General features: G+C 38.2%; 2 protein-coding genes and 1 long non-coding RNA gene across 3 annotated transcripts in view; 2 read left to right on the plus strand and 1 right to left on the minus strand.

Annotated features, from left to right (window-relative positions):
• The first annotated feature begins 383 nt into the window (after positions 1–383).
• Positions 384–1,806, plus strand: LOC311043505. Its single transcript, XR_014600607.1, has 3 exons — positions 384–423; positions 1,225–1,315; positions 1,683–1,806. It is a non-coding gene; the product is annotated as an uncharacterized lncRNA (long non-coding RNA).
• Positions 1,807–2,803: 997 nt separating this feature from the next.
• Positions 2,804–4,101, plus strand: LOC311044172 (uncharacterized protein; the record flags this gene model as incomplete). Its single annotated transcript, XM_084055591.1, has 3 exons — positions 2,804–2,807; positions 2,897–3,087; positions 3,913–4,101. 3 exons carry the CDS (start codon positions 2,804–2,806, stop codon positions 4,099–4,101), a joined length of 384 nt encoding a protein of 127 aa, XP_083911717.1.
• A 6,267-nt stretch (positions 4,102–10,368) lies between these two features.
• LOC311044173 (uncharacterized protein) overlaps positions 10,369–12,774 on the minus strand; it is a gene marked incomplete at both ends in the record, with an annotated part of 70,945 nt that continues 68,539 nt past the window's right edge. Inside the window, one exon of the mRNA XM_084055592.1 lies at positions 10,369–10,409. Within this exon, the coding sequence (XP_083911718.1) occupies positions 10,369–10,409 (41 nt within the window). The remainder of the gene's footprint in view (positions 10,410–12,774) is intronic.

A 12,774-nucleotide genomic window follows, 5' to 3' on the forward strand; every position in this document is an offset into this window, starting at 1 on the left:
GTTATACAGGACAATATAGATAGCTTACAATCCAATTTCAATGCTGTGATACTAATAGTTCTGATGCCATTATTTTCATGAATGAAACGAAACCTTTAACCACTTCATTGACCAGAGTCCCCCAGTCGCCTATTTTCTTCCCTGTACACAAAATCGATCTATGAGCTTGTAGATATGCTATTTTCACAGATTTCATGTGCTTAAGTTTATTCATATTTTTTCCCCCTTTTTTTCTGTCTTAGGGTATAACAACCACAACCTTGACAGAGGATAACATCAGTTTTGGGTAACATGTGCTGTAAGATTGGTGCGGCTTATATTACGAATTCTCACTCATCCATCCTGGAGAATCTAAAGAACTGCCCAAATATAATAAGAACTGCCCATGGAAACCCTCCTGTTGTCAGGGACAACGACATACGGGTAAGCAACGACAAGCACAGTTCAGTTATTAGCAGTGGTGGAAAAAGTATTCAAACTTTTTACTTACAATAAATAAAAGTATCAATACAGCAATGTAGAAACACTCTGTTACAAGTAAAAGTCCGGTAATCATAATTGACTTGAGTAAAAGTACAAAAGTATTGGCATCAAAATATACTTAAAGTACCAAAAGTAGTTCAAGTACTCATTATGCAGAATGTTTTTCAAGTCTATAAAATGCACAAAAATATTTTGAAAATAGCAGATCTACAAGCTCACAATGCGTTGCATCGCGACACATTGTGAACTTGTTGATCAGCTATTTTCAAATAGGCGAAATGTATATAGGGCTGAAGTGGTTTTGTAATAATAATCAAAATCTACAAAGTAACTTGTGGCTAAAGTTTTCAAATAATAATGATTTATTATTTATATTTGCCTCTGAGATGTAGTGGAGTAGAAGTAAAAGTAAATATAAAATTGGAAATACTCCAGTAAAGTAAAAAATACCTCAGAATTGTACTTATGTACAGTACTTGAGTACATGCACTTAGTTAATTTACACCACTGATAATAAAATGCCCAAAATAGGGTCACCAGTCTGCCTGTGGGATTTAAAAATATTTAATAAGTGAAAAGTATCAACAAGAGCATACGACAAACAACTACATGGGATCCAATGGACAACAGGTTATTTTCCCAATTTGCTGAAAAGTAACCTCCGACAATTTGAACGTTGATGATGTTTTTTGTTTTTCAATGACAACTGAAATACCGTATTAAATGTTTTTGTGCACCCAGAGATCCTGCAACATGGAATAGAGACACTTTGAACAACCTGGGTATTCTGCCACTGTACTTATCATCGACCTTCTACGATAAGTTTGATAAAGTGAGTAATAGATTGCCTTGGCTCTGTTAAAGGGATAGTTCACCCAAAAAAATACTTTATTTCTATCGATTAATCAACCCATGGAGACGCATTCCTAAGCCAATAATTTGATGACCAGCGGTTCCGGTAGGAGACACAAAAGAGACTCTTTGTGTCTCCTACCGGAACCGCTGCCGGTCATCAAATGCCACTCCTATGAATTCAAGTCTCCATGGGGTGACTAATCGATAGGAAAAAAATGTCATTTTCGGGGTGAACTATCCCTTTAACATAATTTCCACTTTTCTGTTGCTTCGTGCATTTGGTCATGTCTGTCTGTTTGTCCATCACTTTTATTGAGATTGGCGTTTTCATTTTGCCCGAGCAGAAAACTAAGCGACAGTTCCTGAAGGCATTCCTTAAAGTCCTTAGGCGGGATGGAGTGAAGAGGTGGAAGAAGAGGAGAATGAAGAAAGCCATCAGGCATTCCATTAGGAACAGCAGGACAAAACCATGTCCTGCTGTCATCTCTCAGTGGAGTCAGTGGTTCCCAAACGTTTTGGCTCGAGACCAAAAAGATAAATGTGATGTCTCCCTGGGAACATAGCTTATTTACAAACGCACAACGTTGTGCACTTGTAGATGTAGATACGCTATGTTCATTACTTCTTAAAAGTATTATACATTTATGGAATTTCTTAAATTGTTTTCTTTTATTTATGACATTCCTTTGAAAGATGTTAGATTTTTCTTTTAATGTATGATTTTTCTTTCTTTTCACAATCTTTTGAAATATATATTTTTTTATTCATGTAGGAAATGAAAAATATATATATTTACTCGCGCCCCATGAAAATGCGTCCGCTCCTGACCGTTGGGGAAACCCTTAGGGCGTTTCCGTGGGGTCCCTGGTCCCTGGACCCCACTTTGCGAACCACTGTCGTGGTGCATTTGTTTCCTTTGGTGACCTAACATACTGTAACCACTTTAAACCTGCCGTCCCTGTTTTGGGCTTGTCATCATAGGGGAGACATTTGTAAAAGAATTTCAAGAAACGTTAAATAGCAAAAATAGCAGATCTGCAAGGTCACACGACCTGTATGAGCTTGTAGATCTGCTATTTTCGTAATTTTCTTTTTGTATAAAACCACTCATCCCATTAAACGCAGGAATTGCGTGTCTGTGTAAACCACTTAAACCATTCTTTTATACTTTGGATATTCAAAAATAGCAGATATAAAAGCTATGAGCTATTTTTGAAAAATCGTGAACATTTTAGCAAATCTTTGAATATACATATTTTTAAAGCATTTTTTTTTTACTCAAATCTTTGCATCTGGGGGTCCCTGGAACAAAACATTTTCAGATGGGGGTCGGCAGCCAAATACATATAATTTTGGGGGTCCTTGACATGAAAAGGTTTGAGAACCACTGACATAGTAACATACGTTTTTCATAAAACTGTTAGGATTTAGAAGACGTTTTGTAGAATCGGAACCTCAGGCCTTAATGGGTTAAGCCAAAGGCCTTGGGCAGGTGGTTAACAACACCCACAATGTGTGTAACAAGCTGTCCTTCCCTGCCTCTTCTGCTCTGTCACAGCGACTGAATGCACGGTGGGACAAATCACACAGGTGACGATCGGCGACGAGACCTTCCCCTTCGACTACGACGACGAGACACAGTTCAACTCTTGCCTCAGCGCGACGACTGTGAAACACAACCTGGCCGCCATCTTGGACAAAGTGGACCAAGAGGAGTACACCAGCATTGTTCTCACCAAGCTGCAAGAGGTGGGTCACTGAATATGAAGCAACATCCCCCCAAATTGACCAGTAAAGGTCCATGTTTTAGATTGTCTGAGTTCAATTAACCACTTTCAACCTGGCGTGCCTATTTTGGGCATGTCATTACAGGCAAAACTTAAAGGTAGGGTAAGTGATTTACTTTTGTTAAAATAAGTGTGAAATAGCTCTATATTCTGATAGTAATCATTGCTATAGAGTGTTTGTTCAGTAAAATGAGTCTCTATGTCTCTCCAGCTCTTTATTAAACAGAAAATGCATTTTCAGTACTCTCTCCTGATTGGCTTAAATGTTGTCACCTACCTGAAAATGTACATAATTCTGTTTACTAAAGAGCTGGAGAGACCCCTGTGACCGAACAAATGCTCTGTAGCAATTATTACTATCAGAATATAGTATGACGTTTTAACAAAAAAAAAAAAAAACATCATTTACCCTACCTTTAAAGATCTGCTAGATATTTTTGAAAATAGCACTACAAAATATATAATAAGGCTTAAGTGGTCAACAATTGGTATTTTCTTGTGCGCCTGGCTTATTTCATCCAATTAAATGATAACTTCATGAAGACATTTGGAAAGTCTGTTTCCAATGTATTTTGCATTGTATTCTTGCATGTGAGGCTGTTGTCCTTTTACCATAATATTTAATATTGTCTGACCACATTACCACCAAGATAAAAGTCTTGTAAACGTATTGCATGAATGAACAGGTATCGCAAATAAAGTGATTCCAGTTGCAGGTGTCCCGTCTAATATGTCTCTATCACTAATATGTCTCTATCCACTAATATGTCTCTATCCACAACGTCAGGCCTATGTCAGTGAGTCGTTCATCCCAGAAGAGAAAGTCCAGGAGCTGGGGCCTGCGTCACGCAACGCCACTACTGATGACATCACCATGTGGAACATCACACAGATTGACACACTGTGTTCTTTAATGGACTCTTCAGATGGGGAGTGGGATTCAGCTCTGGTAAGTATACAAATGATCTTTGATTGATTGATGGTGTTATTGACAAATATACATGGGGGCGGCAGTGGCTCAGGAGGTAGAGCGTCTGTCTGTTTGTCTGTCTGTCTGTTTGTCTGTCTGTCTGTCTGGCTGGCTGGCTGGCAGGCAGTGTAATCAGTGTAAAAGTGAGAAAACATAATGCGTTGTGATTATATTTACACGTTTTTGCATGTGTGTTTGTAAATGTGTGCAGCGCAGTGGTGGAAAAAGTACTCAAATTGTTTACTTAAGTAAAAGTAACAGTACTGCAATATAAAAATACTCCGTTACAAGTAAAAGTCCAGAATTCAAAATGTACTTGAGTAAAAGTACAAAAGTATTGGCATCAAAATGTACTTAAAGTACCAAAAGTAAAAGTACAAAATACTTGAAAATAGCAGATCTACAAGCTCACAACGCGTCGCATCGCTAAGTTCATGTGTAAAGAGTTTTGTGCAAAGTACTCAAAAATCCCAGGAGGAGATAGATTTTAACTATTGCAGTTTTATGAAAATTATTCATCTGCCCCTAACACATACATGCAGACTCACAGAACTGTACTTAAGTACAATTTTGAGGTATGTTGGGGCCAACAAGGCCGTGGCCCGGTCTGTAAACCCTGCTTGCCCCTGTGTAGGGGCAACATCCGCCAGGGGAAAAAAGCAAAAAATCAACATAACAACATTAGCAGCCCCTCACCCTATTCTGTTGTAGCCAACCACAGCAAGTCGCCTTTGTTTTCAAAGGAGGCTCATTTGCAATCGGGGAATAGAGGGTATGCGCATGCTTAAAGTCAATGGCACATGGAGTGGCAAAGCGAGTGGCAAAGCAACATGCAAAGTGAGTTTAACATTGTTTAATGTTGTGTAATGCAATCAGATATGACTTTTCTGTTTGGATGCATGGGCTGTCAAGGCCAGAAAGTATTTTTTGACACTCAGTAGGCATTCCTGCATAACTTCCGGGTTTGATAAAACCTGTGATCAGTGTTGCCATGTCTGCTTATTATAAGTGACTTTGGGCTTGTTTGTTTGCAAAGTGGCTTATTCTGGGCTTGTTTTCTGGGCTTGTTTCTAAACTGTAGTTGCTTATTTGGGCTTCCTTTCTAAATGTTATTTAAACCAGTGGTTCTCAAACATTTTCATATCAAAGACCCCCAAATTAATATTAATATGTATTTGACCACGGGCCCCCATCTGATGGCAGTATTTGATATCCCTTTGAGATTTATTTTAAAATGGCAGACTTTTTTTAATGTATAACTCAAGACGCTGGTATGGAACTCCTGGTTTACTAGGATGGGGTTCAATTCCCTGCGGTGTTTGCTGATTGCAGGTTGCTGTAGTCTGTTACGTTCCTTATGAAACTACTGTATCATAACAAACTGCCATAACAAACTACCGTATCAAACTACCATCAGGTACTACCAGGAACGGCGTACCTGACGTTCCTGGAACTACCAGTTCCAGGAATTAGTCATGTCCAGAGTTTCGGTAGTGACCCAATGGTGAAAAAATACATTTGAATGTTACGGACCAAAAAAAGTGTCACTAAAAAGTACTACCCATCAACTATAAATTGCCTGAAACGTACTCCTAACAGGTTTTCGGGGGACGATTTTGGACTCCACACTTAGTGATTTTTTCGGATTAAACTTTGTCACTACCGAAACAAAAGTTAAACCGAAAAAAACACTAAGTGTAACCACTTAGTAAATTTATTTTTTCACCATTGGGTCACTACCGAAACGAAAGTTTGTCACTACCGAAACGAAAGTTAAATCCAAAAAAAAAAAAAGTGTAACCACTTAGTAAATTTATTTTTTCACCATTGGGTCACTACCGAAACGAAAGTTTGTCACTACCGAAACGAAAGTTTGTCACTACCGAAACGAAAGTTAAATCCGAAAAAAACACTAAGTGTAACCACTTAGTAAATTTATTTTTTCACCATGGGTCACTACCGAAACGAAAGTTTGTCACTACCGAAACGAAAGTTAAATCCGAAAAAAACACTAAGTGTATCCACTTAGTATATTTATTTTTTCACCATTGGGTCACTACCGAAAATAAAGTTTGTCACTACCGAAACGGAAGTTAAATCCAAAGAAAACACTAAGTGTAACCACTTAGTAAATTTATTTTTTCACCATTGGGTCACTACCGAAACGAAAGTTTGTCGCTACCGAAACGAAAGTTAAATCCGAAAAAAACACTGAGTGTAACCACTTAGTAAATGTATTTTTTCACCATTGGGTCACTACCGAAACGAAAAGTTTGTCACTACCGAAACGAAAGTTAAATCCGAAAAAAACACTAACTGTAACCACTTAGTACATTTATTTTTTCACCATTGGGTCACTACCGAAACGAAAGTTTGTCACTACCGAAACGAAAGTTAAATCCGAAAAAAAAACTAAGTGTAACCACTTAGTAAATTTATTTTTTCACCATTGGGTCACTACCGAAACGAAAGTTAAATCCGAAAAAAAAACTAAGTGTAACCACTTAGTAAATTTATTTTTTCACCATTGGGTCACTACCGAAACGAAAGTTTGTCACTACCGAAACGAAAGTTAAATCCGAAAAAAACACTAAGTGTAACCACTTAGTATATTTATTTTTTCACCATGGGTCACTACCGAAACGAAAGTTAAACCGAAAAAACACTAAGTGTAACCACTTAGTAAATTTATTTTTTCACCATGGGTCACTACCGAAACGAAAGTTAAACCGAAAAAACACTAAGTGTAACCACTTAGTACATTTATTTTTTCACCATTGGGTCACTACCGAAACGAAAGTTTGTCACTACCGAAACAAAAGTTAAATCCGAAAAAAACACTAAGTGTAACCACTTAGTAAATGTATTTTTTCACCATGGGTCACTACCGAAACGAAAGTTTGTCACTACCGAAACAAAAGTTAAATCCGAAAAAAACACTAAGTGTAACCACTTAGTAAATTTATTTTTTCACCATTGGGTCACTACCGAAACGAAAGTTTGTCACTACCGAAACGAAAGTTTGTCGCTACCGAAACGAAAGTTAAATCCGAAAAAAAAACTAAGTGTAACCACTTAGTAAATTTATTTTTTCACTATTGGGTCACTACCGAAACGAAAGTTTGTCACTACCGAAACGAAAGTTTGTCACTACCGAAACGAAAGTTTGTCACTACCGAAACGAAAGTTTGTCACTACCGAAACGAAAGTTAAATCCGAAAAAAAAACTAAGTGTAACCACTTAGTAAATTTATTTTTTCACCATTGGGTCACTACCGAAACGAAAGTTTGTCACTACCGAAACGAAAGTTAAACCGAAAAAACACTAAGTGTAACCACTTAGTAAATTTATTTTTTCACCATTGGGTCACTACCGAAACGAAAGTTTGTCGCTACCGAAACGAAAGTTAAATCCGAAAAAAACACTAAGTGTAACCACTTAGTAAATGTATTTTTTTCACCATGGGTCACTACCGAAACGAAAAGTTTGTCACTACCGAAACGAAAGTTAAATCCGAAAAAAAAACTAAGTGTAACCACTTAGTAAATTTATTTTTTCACTATTGGGTCACTACCGAAACGAAAGTTTGTCACTACCGAAACGAAAGTTAAATCCGAAAAAAACACTAACTGTAACCACTTAGTAAATTTATTTTTTCACCATTGGGTCACTACCGAAACGAAAGTTTGTCACTACCGAAACGAAAGTTAAACCGAAAAAACACTAAGTGTAACCACTTAGTAAATTTATTTTTTCAACATTGGGTCACTACCAAAACGAAAGTTAAATCCGAAAAAAACACAAAGTGTAACCACTTAGTAAATTTATTTTTTCAACATTGGGTCACTACCGAAACGAAGTTTGTCACACCGAAACGAAAGTTAAATCCGAAAAAAAAACCACTAAGTGTAACCACTTAGTAAATTTATTTTTGGTAGCACTTTACAATAATGACCCGTTATAAAGCATTTATAAACGTTTATAAGTAGTTTGTAGACTATTAACAAATCATTAACAACCTGTTTATTGACATTCGTAAATGATTACTAAAACCTTTATAACTACGGTTACAAATCATCTATAAAGGTATTAGTAACTATTCATGAATAAGCCATGTATAATACATCTGTAAATGATTATTAAATAATTTGTAACTGATGTTACATAATATATACAAATTATTGGTAGCTTGTTCATGTTTAACATATGCTTTGTTAAACATTCCTAAAGTATCTATAAATCCTTAGTACATGTTATTATGTGCCCTACAGTAAAGTGAAGACAGTTCATCATTTATGACTGTCTGTTAATGTGGACTTTCTCCTTACCTGTTGCAAACTACCTGGCTTTCATGAATGCAGACACCAAACAATTACTAGAATTATCATTCATGTTAAGCAAATGATGCGTAAGACATTAAAGAGTATGTAAACCATTTGTGGTGTTAGGGACCAAAAATGTCACTACAAAGTACTACCAATCAACTCTAAATTGCCTGAAACGTACTCCTAACAGGTTTTTGGGGGGACGATTTTGGCCTCCACACTTAGTGATTATTTCGGATTTAACTTTCGTTTCGGTGGTGACCAACTTTCGTTTCGGTAGTTTGATTACAAAATGTAAGTTGTGTAAAAAATAATCTGACTATACTAAGTTGTTATATGTTTGTTTAAGTCAGGCTATACTCTACTCAGAGTCATAAGTTTACAAAATGTACTAAAGTACAGTGAACGTCTGTGCGGTTTGTCTTCATCACTGAAAATAACGTACATGTAAACTGATGTCATGTGCAGTTGGGGTGAAGAAACACAACCATTTCACTCCTAATAATACCTATTTGATTTGACATCCTGACTTGCTGCTGTAGCTGAGGCTTGAACCTGTTACCTGCGGCTCACTAGTCAGTGACTCTATCCATTCACCTACAGCTGTTTCCTTGGAATCTGCGGTTCTGAAACGTTTTGTTGTCAACCCCCCAAATTGACATGTATTTGGGCAGTGGACCCCAATGTGAAAAGATGTAGTGTCAGGGCCCCCCATGAAAAAGATTTATATTTATGCTGTAACACAATTTTTTTAAGTTATTTGTCTTGTTTGTTGTTCAAGTCAAAGCACAAGGAAGGCTGTACTTGTCAGCCATCTGTTAGCTCAATGGGTTGAGACGCAGTATTCATGATCCAGAGGCCATGAGTTCAAATCCCATCGATGTCTTTCCTATGATTCTTTCCTTTGCAGACTGGCTTCCAGAAGATCAACTGAAAACTACCAGGAAGGCTGTACTTGTCAGCCATCTGTTAGCTCAATGGGTTGAGACGCAGTATTCATGATCCAGAGGCCATGAGTTCAAATCCCATTGATGTCTTTCCTATGATTCTTTCCTTTGCAGACTGGCACTCCAGAAGATAAAATGAAAACTACCAGGAAGGCTGTACTTGTCAGCCATCTGTTAGCTCAATAGGTTGAGACGCAGTATACATGATCCAGAGGCCATGAGTTCAAATCCCACTGAGGTCTTTCCTGTGATGCTTTCCTTTGCAGACTGGCTTCCAGAAGATCAAGTTAAAACCACCAGGAAACCTGTAACTCTCAGCCAACAGCATAGCTCAACTGGTAGAGCGTCTGTCCAATAACATGACTTGACTTGACTTTAGTGGGTTCAATTCCCACTCGAGTCAAGTGTCCCCGGTAACTTGGGACAACCGATAAATTGACTGATATCCTTTGTGATGCTTCCTTTGCAGACTAACTTCTAGAAAAACAAGTCAAAAGCACCAGGAAACCTGTAACTCTCAACCAACAGCATAGCTCAACTGGTAGAGCGTCTGTCCAATAACATGACTTGACTTGAGTGGGTTCGATTCCCACTCGAGTCAAGTCTCTGTCCAATAACATGACTTGACTTGAGTGGGTTCGATTCCCACTCGAGTCAAGTCTCTGTCCAATAACATGACTTGACTTGACTTTAGTGGGTTCGATTCCCAGTCAAGTCAAGTCTCTGTCCAATAACATGACTTGACTTGACTTTAGTGGGTTCGATTCCCAGTCAAGTCATGTTATTGGACAGACGCTCTATATATATATTTTTTTAAGTTCTAAATATAAATCTTTTTCATGGGGGGCCCTGACACTACATCTTTTCACATTGAGGTCCACTGCCAAATACATGTTAATTTGGGGGGCCCTTGACAACAAAATGTTTTAGAACCACAGATCTAAGTGGAGCTGTAGCTGAATGGTTAGTGTGACTGCCTGGTGAGCCGAAGGTAACAGGTTCAAGGCTCGGCCACTGCAGTTGGCACAGTCCTTCGATTCCCTACAAGACCATAGCAATGATTAGATCAGAATATAGAGCTTTAACTTAAGAAGTGGGGGTTGATTCGTGGTTCCATTCTTGACCCTGACATTGTGTGAAAATAAATATATATATATTCTTTTAAAGTTTTAGATATAAATCTTTTTCATGGGGGGCCCTGACACTGCATCTTTTCACATTGAGGTCCACTGCCAAATACATGTCAATTTGGGGGGTCCTTGACAACAAAATGTTTTAGAACCACAGATCTAAGTAGAGCTGTACGTGAATGGTTAGTGTGACTACCTGGTGAGCCGTAGGTTACAGGTTCAAGGCTCGGCCACTGCAGTTGGCACAGTCCGTCGATTCCCTACAAGACCATAGCACTGATTAGATCAGAAAGCCAGAATATAGAACTTCAACTTAAAAGGGGGGGTGTGATTTAACCAAAAATGATTATTTAACACCTTTCAAATAACCCATTACGCACAGAGCTGAGAAGTATACATCTGGATACAGTGTCTTCATATACATTCACATTGAAGTAATCTTTAAAGATACCTTTTTTTAGGTAAGTTAAAAAGTTAAAGCTCTACATTGTGATACATACTAAAGGTTGATGCCAGTATAATACATGAAACTATTCAATGTGAGAGTTCAAATATAAATGCCAACACAATGAGCAGGGCACAGTGGGGAATTGAACCCCATCCCAGTAAACCAGGAGCTCCATTCCTGTGCCTTCGTTTTGTGTTTTTTTAGGTGTTCTTTTTTTCGCAAATGTAACCAAATGGACCCTTGCCGACAGTGGTGGATAAAGTACTATTTATTTTATTATTTTTTACTTAAAGGAGAATTTTGGACCAAAGCTTTATTACCTTTTCTATGATGTTATGATATCTTAGGATGAATGGTACAGTAGAAAAATTTCATAACTCCACCTCTGGTCCGCCACAGCTTAAAAAGGTGCGCGGATAGGCCTTAGGTTAGATCAAATATTTTAATAGTTTTTTTTTTTTTGTGAGAGATCTGACGTTCATAGTGACAGAACACTGTGCAAAAAAAACAACAATAAAAAACAAAAGTCTCGCTAGACGAGATTTCAATCTCGTCTAGCGAGATTCTGTTTTTTTTTTAACTTTCGTTTCGGTAGGGACAAACTTTCGTTTCGGTAGTGACCCAATGGTGAAAAAATAAAATGCCAAAAAAGTCCAGAGCTCGATGAATGTTAGGGACCAAAAAAAAAGTCACTACCAATCAACTTTAAATTGCCTGAAACGTACTCCTAACAGGTTTTTGGGGGAACAATTTTTTTTTTGACACAATGGTGTCACTACCGCCACTACTTTCAGCTCATTTGCATTACAACATACCATTTGTTTATCGCAAATGAAATTGTAATCTCATAAACATTTTAGTAACCAGGTTAAATTTAAAAAGATGGCATTACTTGGGTGAGGTCTTTACTTAAATTTGTCAAATCTGTCCCAGCAGAGTGATTGAGGTCGCCCACATGCTGCCTCACTGCCTGCAGTTCTGGAACTGAAACATTTCACAAATCATTAGCAGATCAAGGGTATTGAGCTCATACCATACCTATGACATGGACTGTCAGGTGCTGTCGCTCCACCCTGAGTTTGAAGTGCTGTCCGTCAAGTGTAGGCCACCTGGTTGTGCCTGAGCTCATAGGAGGGCAGGTGGGAGGCTATCAGCACCTGGGGGAGTGTAAAATAATTTGGGCATCAATTATTTTCAGTTGGTCATGAATTAATATAGCTGCTGCAGGATGCATTAAACCTTAATGCATCCTGCTAAGTCACCCCTTAATGATTAAGTGGTGACTTAACGGTTTCACATGGGGCATCTTTGTATGTGTGCTGTAGCCACATACCATTTTCATTCAGCTGAATGGCGTTGGTCGTCTTGCTGAGCTGGGTGAGCTCGGTCAGGATGGTCATCGACGAGGGTGGGATCTCGCCCACACAGCTGGTCCTAGACACGCAAGAGGACAACGTACACAGTCAAATCCCCAGTGTTCATTCAATTTGTACACCAACTTGTGACCAGGAGATTATTTTTGGGAACTTGGGCGTGGGAGAATATGTAGTTGAGCTCGTTGGCCATGTCAGCTTTTTTTTCTTCACGAAGTGCAAATACACACTTGAACAACACTCAACAGGTCTTCAAGTTGCCCTTTGGTTAGTCGCCTAAGTAGCCTAAGCTTCAAAATGATGATATGTGAAGGGTGGAGGATGACGGGTAGAAAAAGCGCTAGTATATCCTAGGATATACTCACTTCTGAACTGCACAATGCTCCGAGTGTACTCCTAACAGGTTTTTGGGGGGACGATTTTTTCCACACTTAGTGATTTTTTCGGATTTAACT

This window comes from Gymnoscopelus microlampas (assembly GCF_963454915.1).
Source record: "Gymnoscopelus microlampas genome assembly, chromosome: 4".
Taxonomy (NCBI): Eukaryota; Metazoa; Chordata; class Actinopteri; order Myctophiformes; family Myctophidae; genus Gymnoscopelus; species Gymnoscopelus microlampas.